The 25,334-nt window shown below is 48.0% G+C and overlaps 1 protein-coding gene across 1 annotated transcript in view; it reads left to right on the top strand.

Annotated features, from left to right (window-relative positions):
* Positions 1-25,334, top strand: part of heg1 (heart development protein with EGF-like domains 1) — a 155,262-nt gene that overhangs the window by 114,057 nt on the left and 15,871 nt on the right. The window contains exons 3-7 of the mRNA XM_038790297.1: positions 9,101-9,214; positions 14,216-14,338; positions 19,808-19,893; positions 23,460-23,518; positions 23,649-23,806. Of these exons, the coding sequence (XP_038646225.1) occupies positions 9,101-9,214; positions 14,216-14,338; positions 19,808-19,893; positions 23,460-23,518; positions 23,649-23,806 (540 nt within the window). The remainder of the gene's footprint in view (positions 1-9,100; positions 9,215-14,215; positions 14,339-19,807; positions 19,894-23,459; positions 23,519-23,648; positions 23,807-25,334) is intronic.

Raw genomic sequence — 25,334 nt, 5'->3', positions numbered from 1 at the left:
AACAACATTTAGTCACTTTTTTGGGCCCTGGAAGTTTGTCACCGGTTTAGCTCACATTTAAGGGTGGGATTGAACAATCAACCCGCTCCATGTTTTTCCGTTGACTGCACCCCTAGTCGCTGGGAAACCCGTGCGCTGGCTTGGGACCGGAATATCCCATTGGCAGGAACAGCCGATAAATCTTGGCACCTGGGCATCCCTTCACTGGCACCTTGGCAGTATTCATGCCAGCTTGACAGAGAAACCCAGGGTGGCAGTGCCAAGGTGCCAGCCAAGCAGTGCCAAGGTACCCGTGTTCCAGGGGGAGGGCCGGGGGCCACCTTCCTGGCCACTCAGGCCCGATGGGCTGGGAGACCCCAGGGTGTTGTTCCGCCTGGTCCACGTTTGTGTAGACCAGTACTGAATGGAGCTCGTCTGCAGTCTCCCTGGGGACTTGGGTACCACGGGAGGCTTCACCCAGGCTCAACCGGCAGCATCGCGCACCCATTGAGGTGTGATGTGGCCGGTAGAGCATGCTCAATGAATTCTAACGGAATTAGACAGGGAAGATTCAGGAAGAATGTTCCGGATGCTGGGGGAGTCTAGAACTAGGGGTCATAGTTTGAGGATAAAGGGTAAAACTTTTAGGACTGAGGTGAGGAGAAATTTCTTCACTCAGGAGCGGTGACTCTGGGAAATTCACTATCACAGAAAGTAGTTGAGGCCAAAACATTGTGTAATTTCAAGAAGGAATTCATTAAAAAAAAAGATCTTTATTGTTACAAATAGACTTAACCAGACTGGGACTGGTTTAGCACACTGGGCTAAATAGCTGTTTTTTTAAAGCAGACCAACAGCACGGTTCAATTCCTGTGCCAGCCTCCCCGAACAGGCGCCAGAATGTGGTGACTTGGGGCTTTTCACAGTAACTTCATTGAAGCCTACTTGTGACAATAAGCAATTTTCATTTCATTAACACTGCAATGAAGTTACTGTGGAAAGCCCCTAGTCACCACATTCCGGCACCTGTTCGGGTACACTGAGAGAGAATTCAGAATGTCCAATTCACCTAACAGCACGTCTTTCGGGACTTATAGGAGGAAACCGGAGCACCCGGAGGAAACCCACGCAGACACAAGGAGAACGTGCAGACTCTACACAGACAGTGACCCAAGCTGGGAATCGAACCTGGGACCCTGGAGCTGTGAAGCAACAGTGCTATCCACTGTGCTACCGTGCTGCCCACAATTAGATATAGCTCTTGGGGCTAAAGGGATCAAGGAATGTGGGGGGAAGACGGGATCAGGGTATTGAACTTGATGATAAGCCATGATCATAATGAATGGTGGAAAAGGCTCAAAGGGCTGAAAGGCCTCCTTTCGACTCTGTTTTCTATGTATGTTTCTATGACCCACAGCACCATGCCAGTGAGGAATGCAGGGGCGCATGTAGGCTGCAGACTCGAGCCTGCCCTCCTGAGCACTGCCTGTAAGGTGGTGGCAGAGGCAGCCAGCACTGCCAGTCTCGCCAGGAGGAGACAACTGGTGACCCAGAGGGGCGGGAGTCACTGGTAAGCCCTCTGCCCTGCGAGGGGCAGAAAACCAGGGAGAGTTCCAAAGGCTCTGGTGCAGGTGTCCTCTGGTTGGGTCGAACTCTGCTGACCTCCTGTTTCCTCTGCAATGGGGCAGTGCTTCTGAGGAGTTTCAACACCTGGTGGGCCCCTGATTGACTTTGGCCCTTGATGATACAGCTGGGATATGAGGGTGTCCAGATGGGCAGCTTGGATGGACTCCCAGATGACCAGAGGCCTTCTGAGCATTTGAAGGGCACAGGCAGTTTTCAGCAGTGTGAGCAGCCAGGAGCCTGTAGCACCAAATGGGCCAGGCCATCCCATTCCTGAGGCGGACACCGCGAGTCCACGAACTTGGCGCCAAGTCACTGCCCGTGACTGCCCCGACCCGGGCAGCCATTCCTCAGCAAGCCCGACAGATTTAAACGGTTTTTCAGTTTTCTTCTGCCTCCCGCTCTCCCTCCGCAGCCATGGAGCCCAGTCCACATTTTTCAATACTTGTAGTAATTCACGCCCGCGAGACCTCCGCCCGAGCGAAGCGGAACATCGTGAAAGGGTGGGGCCTATAGTGTCCAACCCGCTAATCATATTTAAATGCATGCAAATGCCTGTTTTGCTGCCGGTGCGGGGCACAAACCTCATTATCGCCTGGACTGGAGCATGGTGTCTGAATCGGCACCAGGCGTGAACCTCGATTTTGGCCGCATGCTTGATAGATTTCCACAGTGCTTTGTTATGAATATGTAATGCCGGGTAAATGTGAATTAATTGAGTGATTTTTGCAGTTTAAATGTGTCTCCAACCAAAACTTACATCTGAATATTTCACTGCTGCTGCAATACTGGAAGGTTTTAATAATATTTTCCTCCAATGCATTTGCGATTTTTTATTTTCATAGACTGGAGAGTCTTTGGATAATATTGATATTCACAATAATCTGCAGTATTACTGATATGTCGCCAAATATAATACAACTGACTCCAGAAACATGGATTCCTGATCCAAACATGGAATTCCAGTCTACCAGATCACTTCCCATTCACTCCTTTATATTTAATTCTTATCCAGATATGTGGAGTTTGCACATTCTCCCTGTGTTTGTGTGGGTTTTGCCCCCACAACCCAAAGATGTGCAGGGTAGGTGGATTGGCCATGCTAAATTGACCCTTAATTGGAAAAAAATAATTGGGTACTCTAAATTTATTTAAAAAAAAAGAATTCTTATCCAGATACCACACATTTACATAGTAGGTATGATCCAAATGTATAATGCTCCTTGTTATTAATGCTCCAAACTTAGCAACCATTGTCAAGACCATAATACCATAAGTATACAAAACTGCCCCCAAACCATCAAGATCCACAATGAGCTCATGTACAATGTGGATCACTTCCCATACTTTGGGAGCCCTCCTCTCAGTGTGAGAAGACATTGACGACAAAATCCAGCATCGACTCCAATGCACCAGTGCTGTCTTTGGACGACTGAGGAACAGAGTATTCAAAGACCGAGACCTCAAACACCAGCACCAAGCGCATGGTCTACAGAGCAGCCGTGGCCCCCACCCTCCAGTATGCATGAGAAACATGGACAATGTACAGCAGACACCTCAAATCCTTGGAGAAATATCACCAAAGAACAAAGAAAAGTACAGCACAGGAACAGGCCTTTCGGCCCTCCAAGCCTGCGCCAACCATGCTGCCCGTCTAAACTAACCTAAAACCAATGCTGCCGCTGCAAAGTCCTGAAAACCCACTGGCAGGATAGACGTACCAATGTGAGCGTCCTCTCCCAGGTCAATATCCCCAGTATGGAGGCAATGCTCACACTTGACCAGCTGCGATGTGCGGGGCCACATTATCCACATGCCCCACACAAGACACCCAAAACAAGTAATCTACTCTGAGCTCCACAATGACAAACAATCTCTAGGAGGGCAGAGGAAACGTTACAAGGACACTCTGAGAGCCGCCCTAAATAAATGCAACATTCCCATTGACACATGGGAATCACTTGTCTTAGAACATACAAACTGGAGAAAAAGCATTCCCGAAGGTGCCAATCACCTTGAGCACCGTAGGGTGGAGCATGCAGAGGCCAAGCATAAACAGCAGAAGGAGAGTACAGAATGCAGAGCATCCCACCCAACCAGTTCATCAAGCAACACCTGCCAAACCTGTGGCTGAGTCTGTGGTTCCAGGATTGGACTATTCAGCCACCACAGAACCCACCTCCCGGAGTGGAAGCAAGTCATCCTCTACGTTGAGGGACTGCCCAAGAGAGAATAGAGAGAGCAGCAGAATTAGGCCACTCGGCCCATCGAGTCTGCCCTACCATTCAATCATGGCTGATATTTTTCTCATCCCAATTCTCCTGCATTCTCCCCATAACCCTGATCCCCTTATTAATCAGGAACCTATCTATCTGTCTTGAAGACATTCAGTGACTTGGCCTCCACAGCCTTCTGTGGCAAAGAGTTCCACTGATTCACCACCCTCTGGCTGAAGACATTTCTCCTCATCTCTGTTTTTAAGGATCATCTAGATCTGTGGCCTTGGGTTCTAGTTTCTCCCGCTAGTGGAAATATCCTCTCCACATTCACTCTTTTCAGGCCTCTCAATATTCTGTAAGTTTCAATAAGATCCCCCCCATCCTTCTAAACTCCATCGAATACAGACCTAGAGTCCTCAAACAGAGATTACCATGATTTTTCACATGCTACCCATCTTTATACTGCACCCCACTTTGTTTCATGGAGTTCATGATGGGCAAAGTCTTTTATTGAAAAAATATTCCATAAATAGACGTGTAACAACGCGATCATTTCAAAGTGATGTCATCACAAAATTTCAGTAAAAATATTGTTGAAAATTAAAGTGATGTCATCACATCAAAATCAACCCATGCTTGTAAAACAGTTCATGATCAACCTTAATGCATATGGCGGAGGATAGTGAAGGGGGGGGTGGAACATTGGGTCTCGCTCTATGCGGATTATTTGCTCCTTTATATTACAGACCCATTGGACGGAATTGCAGGAATTATGGGGATACTGGAGGAATTTGGCCGGTTCTCAGGTTACAAACAGGAGTGAGGTTTTTGCGATCCATGCAAGGGGGCAGGAGAGGAGACTGAGGGAGATGCCGTTCAAGGTGGTGGGAGGGAGCTTTAGGTATCTGGGGATTCAAGTGGCAAGGGACGGTCAGCTTCCTAAACTAAATTTGGGCAGGTTGATTGAGCAAATGAAAGGGGACTTCCGCAGGTGGGACGTGCTCCTGCTGTCACTGGCGGGGAGGGTACAGACTGTGAAAATGACAGTCTTCCCAAGATTGCTACTCGTGTTTCAGTGTCTTCCAACCTTAATCCCCAAGGCATTTTTTAGGAAGATGAATGCGGCGATCTCGGGTTTTGTATGGGCCAGGAAAGCCCCAAGGGTGAAGAATGTCCTTCTTGAACAGGGGCGAACTTTATTAATTACCACTGGGGCAGCAGGGTAGCATGGTGGTTAGCATAAATGCTTCACAGCTCCAGGGTCCCAGGTTCGATTCCCGGCTGGGTCACTGTCTGTGTGGAGTCTGCACGTCCTCCCCCTGTGTGCGTGGGTTTCCTCCGGGTGCTCCGGTTTCCTTCTACAGTCCAAAGATGTGCGGGTTAGGTGGATTGGCCATGCTAAATTGCCCGTAGTGTCCTAATAAAAGTAAGGTTAAGGGGGGGGGGTTGTTGGGTTACGGGTATAGGGTGGATATGTGGGCTTGAGTAGGGTGATCATGGCTCGGCACAACATTGAGGGCCGAAGGGTCTGTTCTGTGCTGTACTGTTCTATGTTCTATGTTCACTGCGCGGTTAATATATCGATGGTTAGGAAATGGGTACTGGGGGAGGAGTCAGTGTGGGAGCGAGTGGAAGCGGCATCTTGCAAGGGCATGAGTCTGAAAGCTTTGTTAGCAGCACCTCTGCCGTTCTCGCCGGCTCGGTACTCCACAAGCCCAGTGACAGTGGCAGCCCTGAGAGTGTGGGAGCAATAAAGGCACCACATGAGATTGGAGGGAGCGTTGGTGTGGTCACTGATCTGTGATAACCACCGGTTCGTTCAGGGGAGGAGCTGGACGGGGGCTTCAGGAGGTGGCAGCGGACAGGGATTGAGAGATTTGGGGACCTCTTCATTGAGGAGGTCTTCCCGAGCCTCGAGGAGCTAGTGGACGAGTTTGAGTTGCCGGGTGGGAATAGGTTTCGGTACCTGCAGGTACGGGATTTTGTTCGGAGGCAGGTCCCAAGCTTTCCTCTCCTCCCACTAAGCAGGCTACAGGATAAGGTATTGTCTAAAAGAGGGGTTGGGGAGGGAAAGGTCTTGGAAATATACAAGGAACTGATGGAGTGGGTTAGTGTGTTATTCCGGGGTTCTTGCGAGTGCTGGATCTCAGTTTAAAATGTTAAAATTATAAATGCCTCAATAAAATATTTTCTATACAAAAACCTTACTCTTGATGCAGGATTCCAAATGTGCATCGTTTCCAGGAATAAAATAAATTCTTAATTGAAGTATTTAAAAATAAAATGCATTGCGATGCTAATACTTTCAGTTGGTTGATTTGTGGGGTATACTTCAAGTATATACAGTACTGTATTCATTTTTGGAATGCACTGTACCTCCAGGTTACTTCAGAATATTTCTGAGCTATAAAAACAAAATTACTTAAACTGAAAATGTTCACAAATACGTAAATCTAAGTTGCCACTTAACGCAAATAATCACGTTATTGCCAAATTGCATTACTATGAAACTGCAAAGGTCAAATTTTACCATCATTCAAAAGAGTGAGCGTGCAATTTATCACTAAGTTAGATCATAGCCTCAGAACCAGCATGGAGAATGTGGGTGATTTATGCTGAGATCAAAGGCCCATAGATTTCTGGGGGTCCATTTCTTACTGAAAGGATTATAATTCGGGGACAAAAATGTTATCAATCTCTATAATGTTTTAACCCTTAAATTAATAATCAACAATTGTCGAACCATTATAAGTTCCTGTTTAATCAGAATTTGCTAGTATTAGAAAGTGGCTGTTTCACTTTTTGACTGGTCGATGGATATTTTGATCCATGTGTAATTCATATTGAAAAACTCGTTTATTTATTCAATTAACGATATCACTGATAAAAAGTAGATTTTTTTAAAATCACCAACTGAAAAAAAACCGAAGCCATACCTAACAAAGGTAAGTATTGCAGAAAAACAAGTTTTAAATCTTTTTAGTAACAATAATTGCTCACAGTATATTAGCCAGAGGGCATCCCCCAGTTACTAGCAACATTTCCTTGGTCTCCCTCTGCTGAACACCAACCGACAATTCATTAACCATCTCGTGTGCAACAAATTTTAACCGTGCTATTTGAGTATTACTATTTTGTCACTGACATGTTCAGATTCTGTTCTTGATAGAATGAAATCTGATACGATTCAGATTTTATTTCTAATTTTATTGAGGAGTGTTGGTTGCAATCTTCTGTTAGATACCATGTGAAAGGTTGTAAATGGATTTCAAAAGCATCCCCTGTAATTAAAATTTGCCTGCAGCAAAGGGATTGGCAGAGGCATCAATATGAAATCGGCCAATGCAATTAGAATCAACACATCTATAAAGCCGTTTCATTGGTAAACTGGTCATGGGAGGCTGGAGGGAAATTTTATAAACTAGGTTTTTCCTGAGCTAAAAAATGCTGTGTGTTCCAGTCATAGGCAGATATGGCACAAAGTCATCTTGGAAAATAACCTCGAGGTATGTACTAAAGCTATGGATGACTGGACAGATGTAGCACTGGTTAGGATGCGATGCTGCATCTACCTCCATGCTAGTGCCTCTTTGACAATGAATACGTGGGAGGGGATCAGAAAGTGGAAAGGTTGCTGTGGTGAATCACTGTGTGCACCTGTATTAAGGGATGTAAGGTAGGACCGGCACTACAGGTTCGCCGGTAGCCCCTGCCGGCTAGCTCCGCCCACAAGGAGCTGTATAAATATGCGTGTCCTCCTTCTGATCAGCCATTTCGCCAGCTGCAGTAGGAGGCCACGCATCTGACTGTAATAAAGCCACAGTTGTACCAATCTGAGTCTTTTGTGCAATTGATCGTGCATCAGTTGCAGAACGACATAACTACTGCAGCAACCAATCAACTTGAGCCAAAGTGTCTGACAGTATAACCAGCCTGAGAAGAATACGATTCACAAATGATCACCAGATCAAACTTTTGAGTGCCCAGTTTTTTTCCAATATATATGAATCCAGTTGTTAGCTCGTAGCTGCTGATGCTGAAGTTCGCAGTATATTTAACTCTGTTGCTTTTTGAATGATGATATTTTCATACAATGAATTCCCACCTTTTTAAAGCAGAGTCAAGCTGCTGAAACAATTTTGTCAAGCACTATTTCCAGCCGCTGTTGAGGTGTGACATTTATCCGTAGCATTTGGGTTAAATTGGGATTTACGTTGCTAAAGATATACATATCAGAGGGCAATATTTAAATCTGTCTTTGCAACTGGATCATGATTCACTCTATGTTATCACCTTTTGTGATGCAATATAAAAAGTAGCCTGAAACTGTCTGAGAAGGATCCTTTTATTCACAATACTTTTACTGTTTGCTGTCTTTATTTATAAGACATCCTCAGTTTATGTTGCCTGTAAGATTTCATTCAGAAATGTTCACAAATAAATGATGTCTAGAAGGGTGAACTTTATTTGAAAACTGCTAGTTTCTATATATTTATGTACCATTATTACTATAATCAATTTATACAAATACCTAGAAACTTTGGGGGTGATTTTCAGGCTGCAATTGCCATCGGAGAGAACGGCGATCTGGGTGGAAAATCCAGAGAGAATGAGAACCAGGATTCTCTCCAGATAGATAGTGATTCCTGATTTTCCTCGCCTCTCAACGGCGACCCCATGAAGTTGATGCCCACAGAGACAGAAACCTCATTTAAACGGATTTCACATAATTCCCTGACACGGGGATTGGAGAATCGTGGGAGGCTGGAGCATAGAGTGCTGGGCCCGCTAAATACATGCAAATAGATCATTAAGACCCATTTGGATTTATTTCCATGCCAACCCCGATTTTGCCCCGATGCCCAATTCTCCGTCCCAAGATGGAGAATTCCATCTATTACCTGTCATTTTGTCAGCTCAAAATTCTATATTTAATGACAGAACCTGATTAATCACTTATGATTTTGGTTTGAGTACTCTGTTTGCTAATGTAACATCCCACACAAGACTTCTGGGCTGGGAATGATTATCTTACTGTGGCTCTCATGGAGAACGAGCTCCCCCACTGAGGGGCAGGGGAACTCCATTTAGCATTGTATAAAAGGTCGGCCAGTAAGGATCTACCGGGAAATGTATCTACCGTAATTGTAAATAAATCAATGTTCTTTATTTTACTTCGTTTGGACTCCCCATGTCCTTATTAAAGCTAATGTTACAAATATATTAGAACCTTGTCAAGCAACTAGATGTTAATAAATTCTATTTTTTCTTTGAAACAGAGAATCTCTGCAAATCAAATCCTTGCCTTAATGGAGGCACTTGTGTCAATCATTGCAATAATAACAAAAAGTGTGCATGCCCACCCAACTGGCAAGGAGTGAACTGCAGCAAAGGTAACATATTCTGCTGTGATACAAACATATGAATTATGAGCCGCGGAAGACAATTTGGCATCTCAAGGGTGTCTTACCATTTGATAAGATCATGGCGGATCTGAGCATGGTAGCACAGCGGTTAGCATTGTTGCTTCACAGCGCCAGGATCCCAGGTTCGATTCACAGCTTGGGTCGCTGTCTGCGCCAGGATCCCAGGTTCGATTCCCAGCTTGGGTCGCTGTCTGTGCGGAGCCTGCACGTTCTCCCGTGTCTGCGTGGGTTTCCTCCGGGTGCTTCGGTTTCCTCCCTCAAGTCCTGAAAGACATGCTTGCTTGGTGAATTGGACATTTTGAATTCTCCCTCTGTTTACCCGAAAAGGTGCCTGAATATAGCGACTAGGGACTTTTCACAGTAACTTCATTGCAGTGTTAATGTAAGCCTACTTGTGACAATAAAGATTATTATTATTATTCCAATTCTACTTTCCTGTCAACCTCCTTTGACTCCCTTGTCAGTCAAGACTCTTTGGGCGGATTTCTCCGCCAGGCCCGACGCCATAGTGAAATCCGGAGAGGTTCAGAACGGCGTCGGAGGCCACTCCTGGCCCCCTATTCGCCCCCCGCCGTGGAGCTAGGAGGGCCGTGCCTTGAATCTCGGCCGCCGCGCCTTGTCGCTGGCGTCAAGACCCGGCGCGCCGAGAATGACGCGGCCGACGCGCCTAATGACATCAGCCGCGCATGCGCAGGTTGGCCGGCTCCAACCCACGCATGCGCGGCTGACGTCACGATAGATGACGGCTCAAACCCGCGCATGCGCAGTTGCCGTCTTCTCCTCCGCTGCCCCGCAAGACGTGGCGGCTTGATCTTGCGGGGCGGCAGAGGGGAAAGAGTGCGTCCCCTTCAGACGCCGGCCCGACGGTCGGTGGCCACCGATCGCGGGCCAGTCCCCTCCCAAGCACGGTCGTGGTGCTCATTCCCCTCTCCGCCCCCAACAAGCCACAAAACAGCTGTCGGCGCCATGTTCACGCCGGCAGCAACCAGGTGTGGTTGCCGCCGGCGTGAACCGGTCGGGAACGGCAGGCCGCTCGGCCCATCCGGGTCGGAGAATCGCGGGCCGCCGTGAAAAACGTTTTTCACGGCGGCCCACGATTCTCCGAGCGGCATGTCGCAAAACGCGACATCGCCATTTTGGGGGGGGGTGGGAGAATCACGGGGGGTGTCAGAGCGGCCCTCCCGCGATTCTCCCACCCGGCGTGGGAGCGGAGAATCGCGCCCTTGATAACTCAATCTTAAACATTTTCAGTGGTACTGCTCACTGTGAAGAGAATTCCACAGAGTAACAACTCTCTGGGAGAAAAATAAAATCTCTTCGTCATTGTCTTAAATGGGAGAAACCTTTTTTTTTTAAAAAAACTGTGTCCCAAAGCCTTGTCTTTCCCATAGGGGGACCATTCTCTCAGCATCCACCCTGCCAAGTTCCTTAATGTTTCAGGGAGATCATCTCTAATTCTTTTAAACTCCAATGGATAGAGGTCCAATGTGTCAATTTTTCCTCATAAAATAACCCCTTCATGCCGGAAATCAGTCAAGCGAACTTTCTCGGAACAGCTTCTAATGCAGTGATATTACTTCTTACATAAAGAGAGCAAAACGGTACACAATACTGCAAAATTGGTCTTAGTAAAGCCCTGTACAACTATAGCAAAACTTCCCCACTTTTATGTTCCATTTCCCTTGCAATAAATAACAACATTCCATTTTTCTTCCTAATCACTTGCTGTACCTGTATACTAACTTTTTTGTGTTTTGTGTACTGGCACACTCAGATCGCTCTGCACCTTAGAGTTCTGCAGTCTCACTTTGTTTAAATAATATGCTGCTTTTCTATTCTTCCTGAAAAAGTTAACAAGTTCACATGTTTCCACATCATACTTCATCTGCCAAAGTTTTCCCCACTCATTTAACCTATCTATATCCCTCTGCAGACTCTTGCTGTCTCCTCACTACTCACTCTGACCTATATTTGTGCCATCGGCAAATTTAGCAATCACACGTTTGGTCCCTTTATTAAGTCATGAACATAGATTTTACATAGTCGAGGCTAACTGTCATGTAGTTTTCCGCTTTTTATCTCCCTCCTTTCTTAAATAGATGAGTTACAATTGCTATTTTCTAATCTAGAACATAGAACATACAGTGCAAAGGAGGCCATTCGGCCCATCGAGTCTGCACCGACCCACTTAAGCCCTCACTTCCACCCTATCCCCATAACCCCTCCAACCTTTTTGGTCACTAAGGGCAATTTTATCATGGCCAATCCACCTAACCTGCACCTCTTTAGACTGTGGGAGGAAACCGGAGCACCCGGAGGAAACCCACGCAGACACGGGGAGAACGTGCAAACTCTGCACAGACAGTGACCCAGCGGGAATCGAACCTGGGACCCTGGCGCTGTGAGGCCACAGTGCTATCCACTTGTGCTACCATTCTGCCCACAATCTGATGGGACCTTTCCAGAATCTAGGGAATTTTGGAAACTTACAACGGATACATCTTCTATCTCAACAGCCATTTTTTAAAAGACACTAGGATTCATGCATTCAGGTCCTGGGGACTCTGGTTGGTTCTAGAACATGCTGCCCTATGAAATTGTTCTGAACACACTCTATGAACTCATCTTCCAGACTGCCTTTGCCAATCTGATTCGCCCAATCGACATGTTGTTGCTTAAAGCCAACCATGAACCATGATTATTTCAGTACCTTTCTTACAAGTAAGGTACAAGTACCAGCATGGTAACACAGTGGTTAGCACAGTTGCTTTATGGCTCCAGGGTCCCAGGTTCAATTCCCTGCTTGGGTCACTGTCTGTGTGGAGTCTGCACGTTCTCCTTGTGTCTGCATGGGTTTCCTCCGGGTGCTCTGGTTTCCTCCCACAGTCCAAAGATGTGCAGGTGAGGTGGATTGGCCATGCTAAATTGCTCTTGTCCAAACGGTTAGGAGGGGTTATTGGGTTATGAGGATAAAGCGGATAGGGTGGAGGCGTGGCTTAAGTAGGGTGCTCTTTTCCAAGGGCCGTGCAGACTCAATGGGCTGAATGGCCTCCTTCTGCACTGTAAATTCTATGTCTACAAGCCCCCATTATTTACTCTTCAATACTCTGTCTGTGAAGCACAGTTACTGCTAGGGACCCTACTCCTACAAGTGATTTCTTACCTTTGCTATTATTGCTTATCCCTATTCGAACTGAGTCTTCATTTTAGAACTAAGGTTATCTCACATTATCGTCCTAATGTCATTATTAAAAACAGAGCTACCCCACAATCTTTTTCTAACTTTCTTCCGAAATGTCACGGTTCTAGAATATTCAGATCCCAGCCTTGGTCATCTTGCAGCCACGTTCTGTAACAACTATAAGATCATGCAAATTTATTTCTATTTGGGCTGAAAATTCATCCATTTTGTGACCAATACTATGCACATTCAGATACAGAACCTTTAGTTCTGTCATTTTCCTGCTCCTGCAAACTCTATCTTATTTTTTGGTGCCACATTGTACACTCGACACCTTCCTGCCTTGCTTTGATTATCGTGAGCGTTATTATCACCGTTCTCAATTGCCTTGTTACTTCCCTTTAATTTACCACACATTCCTTCAAGTCATCCCTCCCCCCAACCCCCATAACTGTTTAGTTCAAAACCCTTTCTACAGCCCTAGTTATATGATTTGTCAGAACACTGGATCCAGAACAGTTCAGATGAAAACCATCCCAATGTTGCAGCTCCCATTTTCCCCAGTACTGGTTCTGATACCCCAATAATCAAACCCCATTTTCAGCCAAGCACACAACACCCCAATCTTAGTTACCCTACGCTAATTTGGTCATGGCTCATCATCGTTGTTCTGATTTTTAATCTAGCCCCTAGCTGCTCACGCTCACTAAGCGCAACCTCTTTCCTAATCCTATTTATGCCATTGGCACAAACATGGGACACAACAGCTGGATCCCACCCTCCTACTGCAAGTTCCTCTGTAGTCCTAAGCAGATATCCGTGGCACCGGGCAGGCAACGCAGCCTTCTGGACATTCGATCTTGGCTACACAGAAGCGTGTTTATCCCCCTGACTATTCTCTTTACTCCCACAACATTGCTATTTATTCTCCCCACTTGAACGACTTCCTGTACTGCAGTGCCATGGTTATCTTGCTCATCCATACAAGCAGAAAGAACCTGATTCCTGATTACAGCTTGTCCACTCTGATCTTCTCAATCACCATACCTTCCTCACTTGCAGTCACATCCTCCTGTCCCTGACCACTGACCAAATCAAAAGACCCTATACTAAGGTTGCAACACTTCAATTTTAAAATTCTCATCCTTGTTTTCAAATTGCTCCATGACTTTGTCACTCCTTCCATCCCTCTATGACCCTTCAAGGCAGCTTCACTCTTCTAATTTTGGATTCTTGAGCATCCCCATTTTTGATTGCTCCACCATTGGTGACTCTTCCTTCAGTTAGATGGCCCACAAGCTTTCAATTACCCTCCCTACACTTCCCAGTCTCTATATTGCTTTCCACCTTAAAGCTCTCCTTAACACCTACCTCTTCGACCAAGCTTTTGGCCATCTGCTCTAATATGCTCTAATGTGGCTTGTTGTCCATTCTGTCTTTATAATGCTCCTGTGTAGTGAATTGAATGCTTTATTACATTAAAGATGCCAAATAAATGCAAGTCTTTGTTGCTGCTGCAGCACCAACAGATGGTGCAGCAAGTTAGCTGTTCGAAATTTTGCCAGAGTTGAGGATACCAGAGGGAAATTAAGAGCAAAACAAAAAAATCATCATCAGCCAATATTGGTTAATCATGATATTGCATCTTTACGAAATTCACATACCATCATATTTTGGTTTGTATTATCATGTTGTCAGTGACTTGGGAATGAAATATAACGTGCTTTCTTTAAACTTCCAATCCAGTTTGAATTTTTACTCAGTAATTTGTTGTTCTCTTCAAGCAGATGTGGATGAATGTCTTTCCAATCCATGTCCATCTCGGGCAAAATGTGTCAATAATTTGGGCTCTTTCACCTGCAAGTGTTACCCTGGTTATTATCTTGAGAAGGGAACAAGATGCACTTTGGGTAAGAACATGATTTGCCATTCTGGAGATGCAATGGATGAAAACCTTAGCTTCTGACCTTTACTTAGCTTTCCGGAGAAGCTGTTTTTCTTCAGTTAAATTTAGTTTGAGAACAACACTCATTCAAGTGGTCTTAACACTACGTAAAAAGATTCTGAACTTTACATTCGGCTGACTTGCTCACCTTGAAAGTCATCCCACTGGCACAAAGCCATGAACAATAATGGCCCAATTCTCCCGATTAGCATCCAAACAATTCTGACTGATACTAATGACAGGAAAACATATTGCAAGAATTTTTAAGGTCTGATTTTCAATCCTTGCCACCCCCATCATAGATAGTCAGTCAGGATTTGGTAGGAGATGTTAAACCGTGTCTTCTTTTTGTGGCATTAGCCGCCATATTCTGGGAAGTAAGAATTTAAATGTCACAAAGCTTGTGTTAATTGTTTCACAGATCTGTTTCACAGTAGAAAATGTGATTTTTCAATATCTACAATTATTAAATAACTCAAGGCCAGGATTTCTAAATCAAATTACTTACAATTCTTTGAATGAACAGGCCGAGATTGAGGGAAAAACCTATGGGTTTAAAATTGCCTCGAACTGTCAAATTGTAAAACTGCACAGCCTCACCCTAGTGATGGTACAATTCCCCCCTCATCCCCAACAACGTCCACTCCCTCACAGCCCCTGACAGCGTGCTCCTCTGTCCCTCACTCCTCCGACAATGATCTTGCCCCCTCCCACGTTCTCCCCAAACTATCCCCCTTCCTTCCCACCACACCCCCGACAGTGTCCTCTGACCTACCTCACGCACCTGGACAATATAAATCCTGTACCTCACCCCCCAACAGTGTTCTCCTCCTTTGCCACCCCTCTGATGGTGTTCTCCTCTCCCTCACACCCTCAAAATTGTTCACCCCCACCCTCGCCCGACAGTGTTCTCTCCCTCACCCTCCCGACAGTGTTCGCCCCCTCCCTCACACTCCAACACTGCTCTCCCCCTCTCTCACCACCCCGACAGTGCTCTCCCCCTCTCTCACCACCCCGACAGTGCTCACCCCCTCCCTCACTGCCCAACAGTGCTCTCCCCCTCCCTCACTGCCCAACAGTGCTCTCCCCATCCCTCACCCCCCGACAGTGTTCTCCCCTCCCTCACTGCCCAACAGTGCTCTCCCCCTCTCTCACCCCCCGACAGTGTTCTCCCCCTCCCTCACTCCCCCGACAGTGCTCTCCCCCTCCCTCACTGCCCAACAGTGCTCTCCCCCTCCCTCACTTCCCAACAGTGCTCTCCCCCTCCCTCACCACCCCGACAGTGCTCTCCCCCTCTCTCACCACCCCGACAGCGCTCACCCCCTCCCTCACTGCCCAACAGTGCTCTCCCCATCCCTCACCCCCCGACAGTGTTCTCCCCCTCCCTCACTGCCCAACAGTGCTCTCCCCCTCCCTCACTGCCCAACAGTGCTCCCCTCCCTCCCCCCAACAGTGCTCTCCCCCTCCCTCACTGCCCAACAGTGCTCTCCCCATCCCTCACCCCCCAACGTGTCTCCCCCTCCTCACTGCCCAACAGTGTCTCCCCTCCCTCACCCCCACAGTGTTCTCCCCCTCCCTCACTGCACCACATGCTCTCCCCCTCTCACCCCCAGTGCTCCCCCCTCCCTCACTGCCCAACAGTGCTCTCCCCCTCTCACCCCCCGACAGTGTTCTCCCCCTCCCTCACTGCCCAACAGTGCTCTCCCCCTCCCTCACTGCCCCCGACAGTGCTCTCCCCCTCCCTCACCCCCCGACAGTGCTCTCCCCCTCCCTCACTGCCCAACAGTGCTCTCCCCTCCCTCACTGCCCAACAGTGCTCTCCCCCTCCCTCACTCCCCCGACAGTGCTCTCCCCCTCCCTCACTGCCCAACAGTGCTCTCCCCCTCCTCACCCCCCGACAGTGCTCTCCCCTCCTCACCCCCCGACAGTGTTCTCCCCGTCCTCACCCCCCAACAGTGTTCTCCCCGTCCTCACCCCCCGACAGTGTTCTCCCCCTCCTCACCCCCCGACAGTGTTCTCCCCGTCCTCACCCCCCGACAGTGTTCTCCCCCTCCTCACCCCCCCCGACAGTGTTCTCCCCCTCCTCACCCCCCGACAGTGTTCTCCCCCTCCTCACCCCCCCGACAGTGTTCTCCCCGTCCTCACCCCCCGACAGTGTTCTCCCCCTTCCTCACCCCCCCGACAGTGTTCTCCCCCTTCCTCACCCCCGACAGTGCTCTCCCCCTCCCTCACTGCCCAACAGTGCTCTCCCCCTCCCTCACTGCCCAACAGTGCTCTCCCCCTCCTCACCCCCCCCGACAGTGTTCTCCCCCTCCCTCACTGCCCAACAGTGCTCTCCCCTCCCTCACTGCCCGACAGTGCTCTCCCCCTCCCTCACTGCCCAACAGTGCTCTCCCCCTCCCTCACTGCCCAACAGTGCTCTCCCCTCCCTCACTCCTCCGACAGTGCTCTCCTTCTCCCTCACTGCCCAACAGTGCTCTCCCCCTCCCTCACTGCCCAACAGTGCTCTCCCCCTCCCTCACTGCCCAACAGTGCTCTCCCCCTCCCTCACTGCCCAACAGTGTTCTCCCCCTCCTCACCCCCCCGACAGTGTTCTCTCCGTCCTCATGCCCCGACAGTGTTCTCCCCCTCCTCACCCCCCCCGACAGTGCTCTCCCCCTCCCTCACTCCCCCAACAGTGTTCTCTCCCTCCTCACCCCCCGACAGTGTTCTCCCCCTCCCTCACCCCCCCGACAGTGTTCTCCCCCTCCCTCACCCCCCGACAGTGTTCTCCCCCTCCTCACCCCCCGACAGTGTTCTCCCCCTCCCTCACCCCCCGACAGTGTTCTCCCCCTCCCTCACCCCCCGACAGTGTCCTACCCCTCCTCACACCCCCCGACAGTGTTCTCTCTGTCCTCACCCCCCGACAGTGTTATCCCCCTCCCTCACTGCCCACCAGTGCTCTCTCCCCTCCCTCACTGCCCAACAGTGCTCTCCCTCCGTCACTGCCCAACAGTGTTCTCTCCCTCCTCACTGCCTGACAGTGCTCTCCCCCTTCCTCACCCCCCGACAGTGTTCTCTCCCTCCTCACTGCCTGACAGTGCTCTCCCCGTCCTCACCCCCCGACAGTGTTCTCCCCCCTCCCTCACCCCCCGACAGTGGTCTCCCCTTCCTCACCCCCCGACAATGTTCTCCCCTCCCCCCCCTCACCCCCCCGACAGTGTTCTCCCCCGTCCTCACCCCCCAACAGTGTTCTCCCCCTTCCTCACCCCCCGACAGTGTCCTACCCCTCCTCACTGCCTGACAGTGTTCTCCCCCTCCTCACCCCCCGACAGTGTTCTCCCCTTTCCTCACCCCCCGACAGTGTTCTCCCCCTCCTCACCCCCCCGACAGTGTTCCCCCCCGTCCTCACCCCCCGACAGTGTTCTCCCCTTTCCTCACCCCCCGACAGTGTTCTCCCCCCTCCTCACCCCCCCCGACAGTGTTCTCCCCGTCCTCACCCCCCGACAGTGTTCTCCCCCTTCCTCACCCCCGACAGTGTTCTCCCCGTCCTCACCCCCCGACAGTGTTCTCCCCGTCCTCACCCCCCGACAGTGTTCTCCCCCTTCCTCACCCCCCGACAGTGTTCTCCCCGTCCTCACCCCCCGACAGTGTTCTCCCCCTTCCTCACCCCCCGACAGTGTCCTACCCCTCCTCACTGCCCAACAGTGCTCTCCCCCCTCCCTCACTACCCAACAGTGTTCTCCCCCCTCCCTCACTGCCCAACAGTGCTCTCCCCCTTCCTCACTCCCCCGACAGTGCTCTCCCCCTCCCTCACTGCCCAACAGTGTTCTCCCCCTCCCTCACTGCCCCGACAGTGCTCTCCCCCTCCCTCACTGCCCAACAGTGCTCTCCCCCTCCCTCACTGCCCAACAGTGCTCTCCCCCTCCCTCACTGCCCAACAGTCCTCTCCCCTCCCTCACTCCCCCGACAGTGTTCTCCCCCTCCTCACCCCCCCGACAGTGCTCTCCCCCTCCCTCACTGCCCAACAGTGTTCTCCCCCTCCCTCACTGCCCAACAGTGCTCTCCCCCTCCCTCACTGCCCAACAGTGCTCTCCCCCTCCCTCACTGCCCAACAGTGCTCTCCCCCTCCCTCACTGCCCAACAGTCCTCTCCCCCTCCCTCACTCCCCCGACAGTGTTCTCCCCCTCCTCACCCCCCCGACAGTGCTCTCCCCCTCCCTCACTGCCCAACAGTGCTCTCCCCCTCCTCACCCCCCCGACAGTGTTCTCCCCCTCCCTCACCCCCCGACAGTGTTCTCCCCCCTCCTCAACCCCCGACAGTGTTATCCCCCTCCTCACCCCCCGACAGTGTTCTCTCCCTCCTCACTGCCTGACAGTGTTCTCCCCCTCCTCACCCCCGACAGTGTTATCCCCCTCCTCACCCCCCCGACAGTGTCCTACCCCTCCTCACCCCCCGACAGTGTTCTCTCCCTCCTCACCCCCCAACAGTGTTCTGCCCCCTCCTCACCCCCCGACAGTGCTCTCCCCCTCCTCACCCCCCCCGACAGTGTTCTCCCCCCTCCTCACCCGCCGACAATGTTCTCCCCCTCCCTCACCCCCCAACAGTGTTCTCCCCCTTCCTCACCCCCCGACAGTGTTCTCCCCCCTCCTCAACCCCCGACAGTGTTATCCCCCTCCTCACCCCCCCGACAGTGTCCTACCCCTCCTCACCCCCCGACAGTGTTCTCTCCCTCCTCACCCCCCGACAGTGTTCTCCCCCTCCCTCACTTGTGCAGATCATGGTTTGACAGACAGGAAATGGGATGAATGACCAGTTAAATAAAATACTGCGAATGCTGGAAATGTGAAATAAAAACATAAAATGCTGGAAAGATTCAGCAGGTCTGGCAGCATCTGTGGAGAGAGAAAAACAGAGGGCGCCATTTTAAGGGAAAAAACAGAGTCCCCGTTTTGGACAGGTTTAGCATCGTCGTTCTCGGCGCATGTAGCATCAGGAATGAGCCTGCTATCGAACCAGACTCAGTTATTGTTTCGGGCCTCAGCGGGTCGTGGCCAATAAATCACGCCCAGAGTTAACCTTTTGAGTCTGTGTCATAGAGACTGGAAAGGGTAAATCTGCTTCTCTCTCCACAGATGCTGCCAGACCTGCTGAGTCCTACCAGCATTTTCTGTCTTATTTATTTATGAAAGACCAGTTGACCTGTTTGTTGATAGTGTTGGCTGAGGGAAACCTGCTGGCCAGGACACCAGGAGACCTCTCCTGATTTTTTGTGAATAGTGACGAGATTTATTTTTGGGTATCATTACAGGCTAATGGGTCCTTGAATTAACATCCGATAGAAAACACCTCTGACAATGCAGTATCCCCCAGTGCTGCACTGAGGAGTTGAATGATTGTTCTGCTTTGCAATTGTTCACAATAGTTGTTTCAATCTATTTTCATTGCTCCATAGCTCGGACATTCGCAGGTGTTTTCTATAATGACAACAAATCCCGAATTACAGGAATGCAGGAGTTAGAAGGAGATATTTTAAAAATGGTAAGTTTAGCTTGAAAAAGAGTAATGATATGAACAATTAATACTCTGTAATGCAGATTTTGAAAAAAAAACATTTTAAATAATTATTTTTTCTGTTTTGTGTCTATCATGATTAACATTGTTAATCTAGTTTACCTGTACACATTTCCATAATTTACTGTTGTCTAGTCACTGAATTGTTAACTTACCTTCTATCCTTAATTAAAATTTTGAAATTATGAAGGATTGACTTTTAAATCATCAAAAAAAGGAGAGGATTTCCCCCCCCTCCCCACCTTCCGCCCTCCACCCATTTATTTGTGTGAGATCAGTGTTTGCTGCATTTAACATAACAGCCGTGGTATGCTATGGCATCTGGGTCTATGCTATCTATTTGTTGCCTGTAGCTTGTACCATCTTCCTCATGTTTTCTTTACTCTTGTCCTTCTCCTGGACGATCTTTTGCGTTATAACTTTCCTACTTGATTTTGGTATCTTCTTTTCTTGGTTCTTTTCAGACCTTCCAATCTAAGAAAAATGTTCTGAGGTTGAAGATGTTGCCAAGTACCAAAGGTGTGAGGCAATCAGGTTGGCTGAGGTATTGAAGGCTGCCTCAGGCACTGCACATTTTACATAAAAAGTGCTTAAGAGAATTGCTGATTGGGGAAGAAGCTAGACATGACGTTTTATTCCAGATTTAAATAGCTGAAGGGATTTTGTGGTCTGCTGGGCAACATTGGTAACATTTTATATTGGCCTCGTGCATACATTTTCATGCCAAGGTGAAGGCAGATTCTGAGGCAGGAATGCTGAGAAATTCATGGCATTGATTGGCACGATGGTTTCCTCATACATTCCCACATTGCAACGATTTTGGTGGAGGAATCTTTTTGGTGGTCGTAGCAGCAACCCAGCCAAAGTGACGGGAGTGAACAAGCGAGTTGGGAGCTTGCAGCAAGACAGAATGAGTTTATCAAGGTGACACGGGTTCAGCAGCACGACCAGGGAGAGGAGTCGGCTGCGCAGCGGAGAGCCATTCACCTAAGTCGGAGCAAGTCCTGATGCTGCATAAATGGGAGAACATTCAAAGAGCAGCTCATGCATTGGCACACAATGGTTATTGTGCTAGGAGAGCTTGCAGAGCAGTTTAGGTGGAGGCACTGAGGTAATTGTGGGGCAGTGCTCTGCTGGACAAAGCAGAGATGTTCAGGCAGACATTCCCAAGTAGTTGGTGGCAAATGAGGCTACCCCGAGATCGGAGGCTCAGTTCTCCGAGGCCGTGAAATATAGTGATGAGGAACAGCTTTTCCAGCAACACAGATAGCACTTTGGTGCAGAGAGTCGCAGAGCTGATACCCAAGGGCAGAGAGGGCAGAGAGGTGAAACGCTCACCATCCCATGTATCGCTAAAGTCCCCGTTTCTGGGACATGCTGGAGCAACATTGCTACTGGAGGCTGTGACTATCGAGGCCCGTGGTTTCTGATTGTGTGCACCCATGAATGAGGTCTCACCAGTTGCATGGGCCCATCCTAGCAGTGGCCGGGTAAATAACAATAACCTTAAACTTCTTTGCCTCTGGGTAGTATCTAGGAGGAGCAGCGAACCTGCGTGGCATTTTACAAATGGTCACCCATCAGAGCATCTGGGAGGTGACAGCTGCCCTGTATGAGAGGGCATTGGAGTTCATTGACCCATGAATTTAAACCCTTTCCTGCCACACCACTCTTTGACCCATGCATTTAGCTCTCATCTCATTGACCCTATGTCAATTTTCTTGTTGCACAGGTAGTAATCCTTACTTTGTGGTTCTGCTTTTTAATTTAGTCCCTGGCTGCTCATATTCCCTCAACATAACCTCTTTCTTAGAACTAACTGTTGTTGGTACTGACATAGCTCATGGCAACGAGATCTTTCCTGTCGTATTTCAAAATCCTCGATAGCCCTGAGGAGATGTTAACCATGGCACTGGGTGGGCAACACAGCCTCCGGGTCTCACACCGTCAGCTGCAGAGAACAGTCCCTAACTCCCTAATTATATTGTCCCTTACCATGACTACATTTCATTTTATTCCCTCAATTTGAATAGCCTCCCTGTGCCATGATGCTGTGATCAGTTTGCTCATCCACCCTGCAGTCCCTGTTCTCATAAAGCCAGACTGTAAGAACCCCTAACCTATTGGACAAGTGTTAAGGTTGAGGATCCTCCAGTGCTACCTTCTGGATCCCCATGCCTGCTTCACTCACAGTCACACCCTCCTGTCACTGACAGTGGACCAAATCTGAAGTACTTAATCCAAGAGATGTGATCATACCCTGGAAAAAGGTATCCAGATAACAGTCACCCTCCCTGATATATCACAGTGGCCGAAGATCAAACACCAGTTCATCAACACTGAACTATAAATTCAACAACTTGAACCTTAAGCTGCAGACATATACTGCAGATGTGATTGCTGTGGCCCACACAGGTGCCCATCAGAATCCACCTTTATTGCCATCTTTATTGTGATTTTATTTAACTCACTAGGTTTTCAAGTTTTGAAAATTACTTAATTGTCTATCCATAGCTTTTAATCTCAGTAAGCATCTTGTTTAATTTATTACATTTAGTTATATGCTTTATGTCTTCATCATAACTTCACCCACAATCCAAATTTAACCTTATTTGTTTATTTTTTTATGTGCATCAAGCAGAATCTCTTAATTCCACCTCACTAAATTCCTTTGCACTCTGGTGAAATCTGCATTCGGCCGAATTTGGATGGATCATAGGATCCCTATCCTCTCATAGAATCCCTACAGTGCAGAAGGGGGCCATTCCACCCATCAAGTCTGCACCGACCCTCTGAAAAATCATCCTACATAGGCCCAATCTCCTACCCTATCCCTGTAACCCCAGCTAGGGCAATGTAGTATAGTCAATCCACCTAACCTGCATATCTTTGGACTGTGGGAGGAAACCGGAGCACCCAGAGGAAACCCACACAGACATGGGGAGAAAGTGCAAACACCACACAGTCACCCGAGGTCGGATTCGAACCCGGGTCTCTGGCGCTGTGAGGTAGAAGGGCTAACCACTGTGCCACCATGGTGATCCCCATACATGGATTTTGCATCCAAAGAAAAGGCCTATGACTCGAATTGATGACCTTGAAGTTTCAACTCTTTGAATGTTTGACTGACTTGTGTTTTTCTGTGAGCATCCCTCCGTCATTACAGTGATCAGAGCTGAGAATTTGATTGATAGTTCAGTCCCGTATATAATTTCCTGTTTAGACTGTCAGTCACAACATGCCAGCCTGTTTCCGTGGAAGAGGTGGAGAAAAAGGGTGCTCTGGAAGAATTACACTAATCTTGGAGAAGTTGTTCAACATAAAATCACTATGAAACTGGTATCCAAGGATAACATTTTTCTGAATGGAGGCCAATTCCTAACTCTCTGTTTGGATGTTGGAGCCAAGGAAAATGTCGTTTAGAGTCGAGATAGTCTCTTTGGGTCTGGTTTGAGAAGTTATTTGGTTTAGGAAGTTTTGTCAAACAAGTACAGTCTTTAGCTATTACATTTATGATGTTTTTCTTCCTACAGCTTAATGCTTCTCTCTTTTTTCTGAATGGTTACCACACATCTGTTGTTGCAGATTTAAGGTAAAGTAAAACAGAATATTATATACTGAATTATTGAGAGCCACAATATGATTTGACAATCACTTAAATATTTTATGGACTTCTAACTAAACTGGGTGACAATACTAACAATCTAACATGTCATTTACAGTGAGGCTGACGGCAATGTGTCTGTCTTGAACATGTTTATACTCTCATCCAATGTGACGAACCTTGAGGTATTGAGCAGTGTGCAAAATTACATTACAAGCTGCAGATCTAACACTGGAAGTTGCCAGTTTGTGCTAAATCATCAGCTATCGTATAAAGGTAAAAGCCAGCTTTTCAGGCAGCCACTTTTACTGTCAATCCAGTCAATCATGTTTTACTTAGCAGTTGTGATTACTTAATTACGGATTAAATAATAAATTTATCCAATAGACTTTGACCGCCTACTATAAGTTCAACTACAGTTGAAAGCAGAGTAACTGTCATCGACAGACTTCTCTGTTTCCATTCAATGTTCAATAGCAACAAAACAATATTCAATTCTGGCTGCATTGGCCTATTTAAAATTTAAATATCGAGTGAAGTCGGACAATAACAATGTGTTATGAGATTTCCAATCTCCTGTAGGCACATTTAAAAGGGTTTGGACCACAACGATACATCAATCTAATGCATCATAACTTGTTGTGCCTTCATGCCGACAAAATGGACACTTCTGTTTTTCATGCCAGCCACCCCTCCAAATGGCACCACAAATTCTACACTCATTTTCTGCCAAAATATCAGTTTAGTGTTGTTGGTCCATGCTGACTAATGCTAAGTTGAGACCATTCAAAACATATTTTATGTCGGACCTTTAACCTCAATTTCGTATGATTCAAAAACAGATCCCTGAATGAAAGGACAATCAACTCCACGTGTTATCCTTGGTTGGGAATTTGCAGAAATTCCATCTCACGGAATTACAGAACGTTTAAAGCGCACTCCTTGCTGTCCTCTCTGCGGGAGCAGCTCACTTAGTCCCGCTACCGCACTTTTTCTCAGGAGCCCGGAAAATCTTTCCTCTTCAGTTGATTACTAACTCCTGTTTTGAAAGCCACAATTGAATCTGCCTCTGCTACACTCTCAGATAGCGCATTCCAGATCCTAACTACCTAATGCATAAAAAGGGTTCACTTTGTATAATGTCACTTCTTCTACCGATCACCTTGAATCATTGTCCTATGGATCTTGACCCTTCCTTCAATGGGAACAGTTTTCCCTATCTGCTCTGTCCAGACCCTTTATGATTCTGAAAACCTCTAACAAATCTCCTCTCAATCTTCTCTCCTCTAAGGAGAACAGACCTAATTTCCCCAATCTATCCATGTATCAGCGAATCATGGTTGTAGCACAGAAGGCGGCTATTCAGCTTGTTGCTGCCTCTCTGTAAGAGCAGTTTAGCTATGGGTCCCTTTCATCATAGCCCTGTATGATGAAAGGGACCCATCTTTCCCCTACAGGTGCCTATCCAGTTGCCTTTTGAAAGCCGTCCTTTTTGGACAGGATGATTTTTTTTTTGTGCTCAAGATAATACTTAGGTGTGTAATAAAACGGACAGTATTGTCGATTTATTCCAGCATCCATGATTATTTGCATTTTCACAGTAGCAATAGAATGAATTTGATTCAGGCTACGCGCTGACCAACCGCACACTTTGAACTCAGAAGTTTACTTCTTTGCCACACCAATGTGGCACTTCTATTTCCCAACACCAGCAGTCTTTTTGGTCTCTTTAACTGTGATATTGAGAACTCAGTGGCAATAGATGAAAAATTACACCAACAGGCTTCAATGATGCCAGTCAACA

This window comes from Scyliorhinus canicula, chromosome 2 (genome assembly GCF_902713615.1).
Source record: "Scyliorhinus canicula chromosome 2, sScyCan1.1, whole genome shotgun sequence".
NCBI classification, from domain to species: Eukaryota; Metazoa; Chordata; class Chondrichthyes; order Carcharhiniformes; family Scyliorhinidae; genus Scyliorhinus; species Scyliorhinus canicula.
The sequence above is the reverse complement of the archived record's forward strand: the minus strand, read 5'-3'. Positions and strand labels throughout refer to the sequence as shown.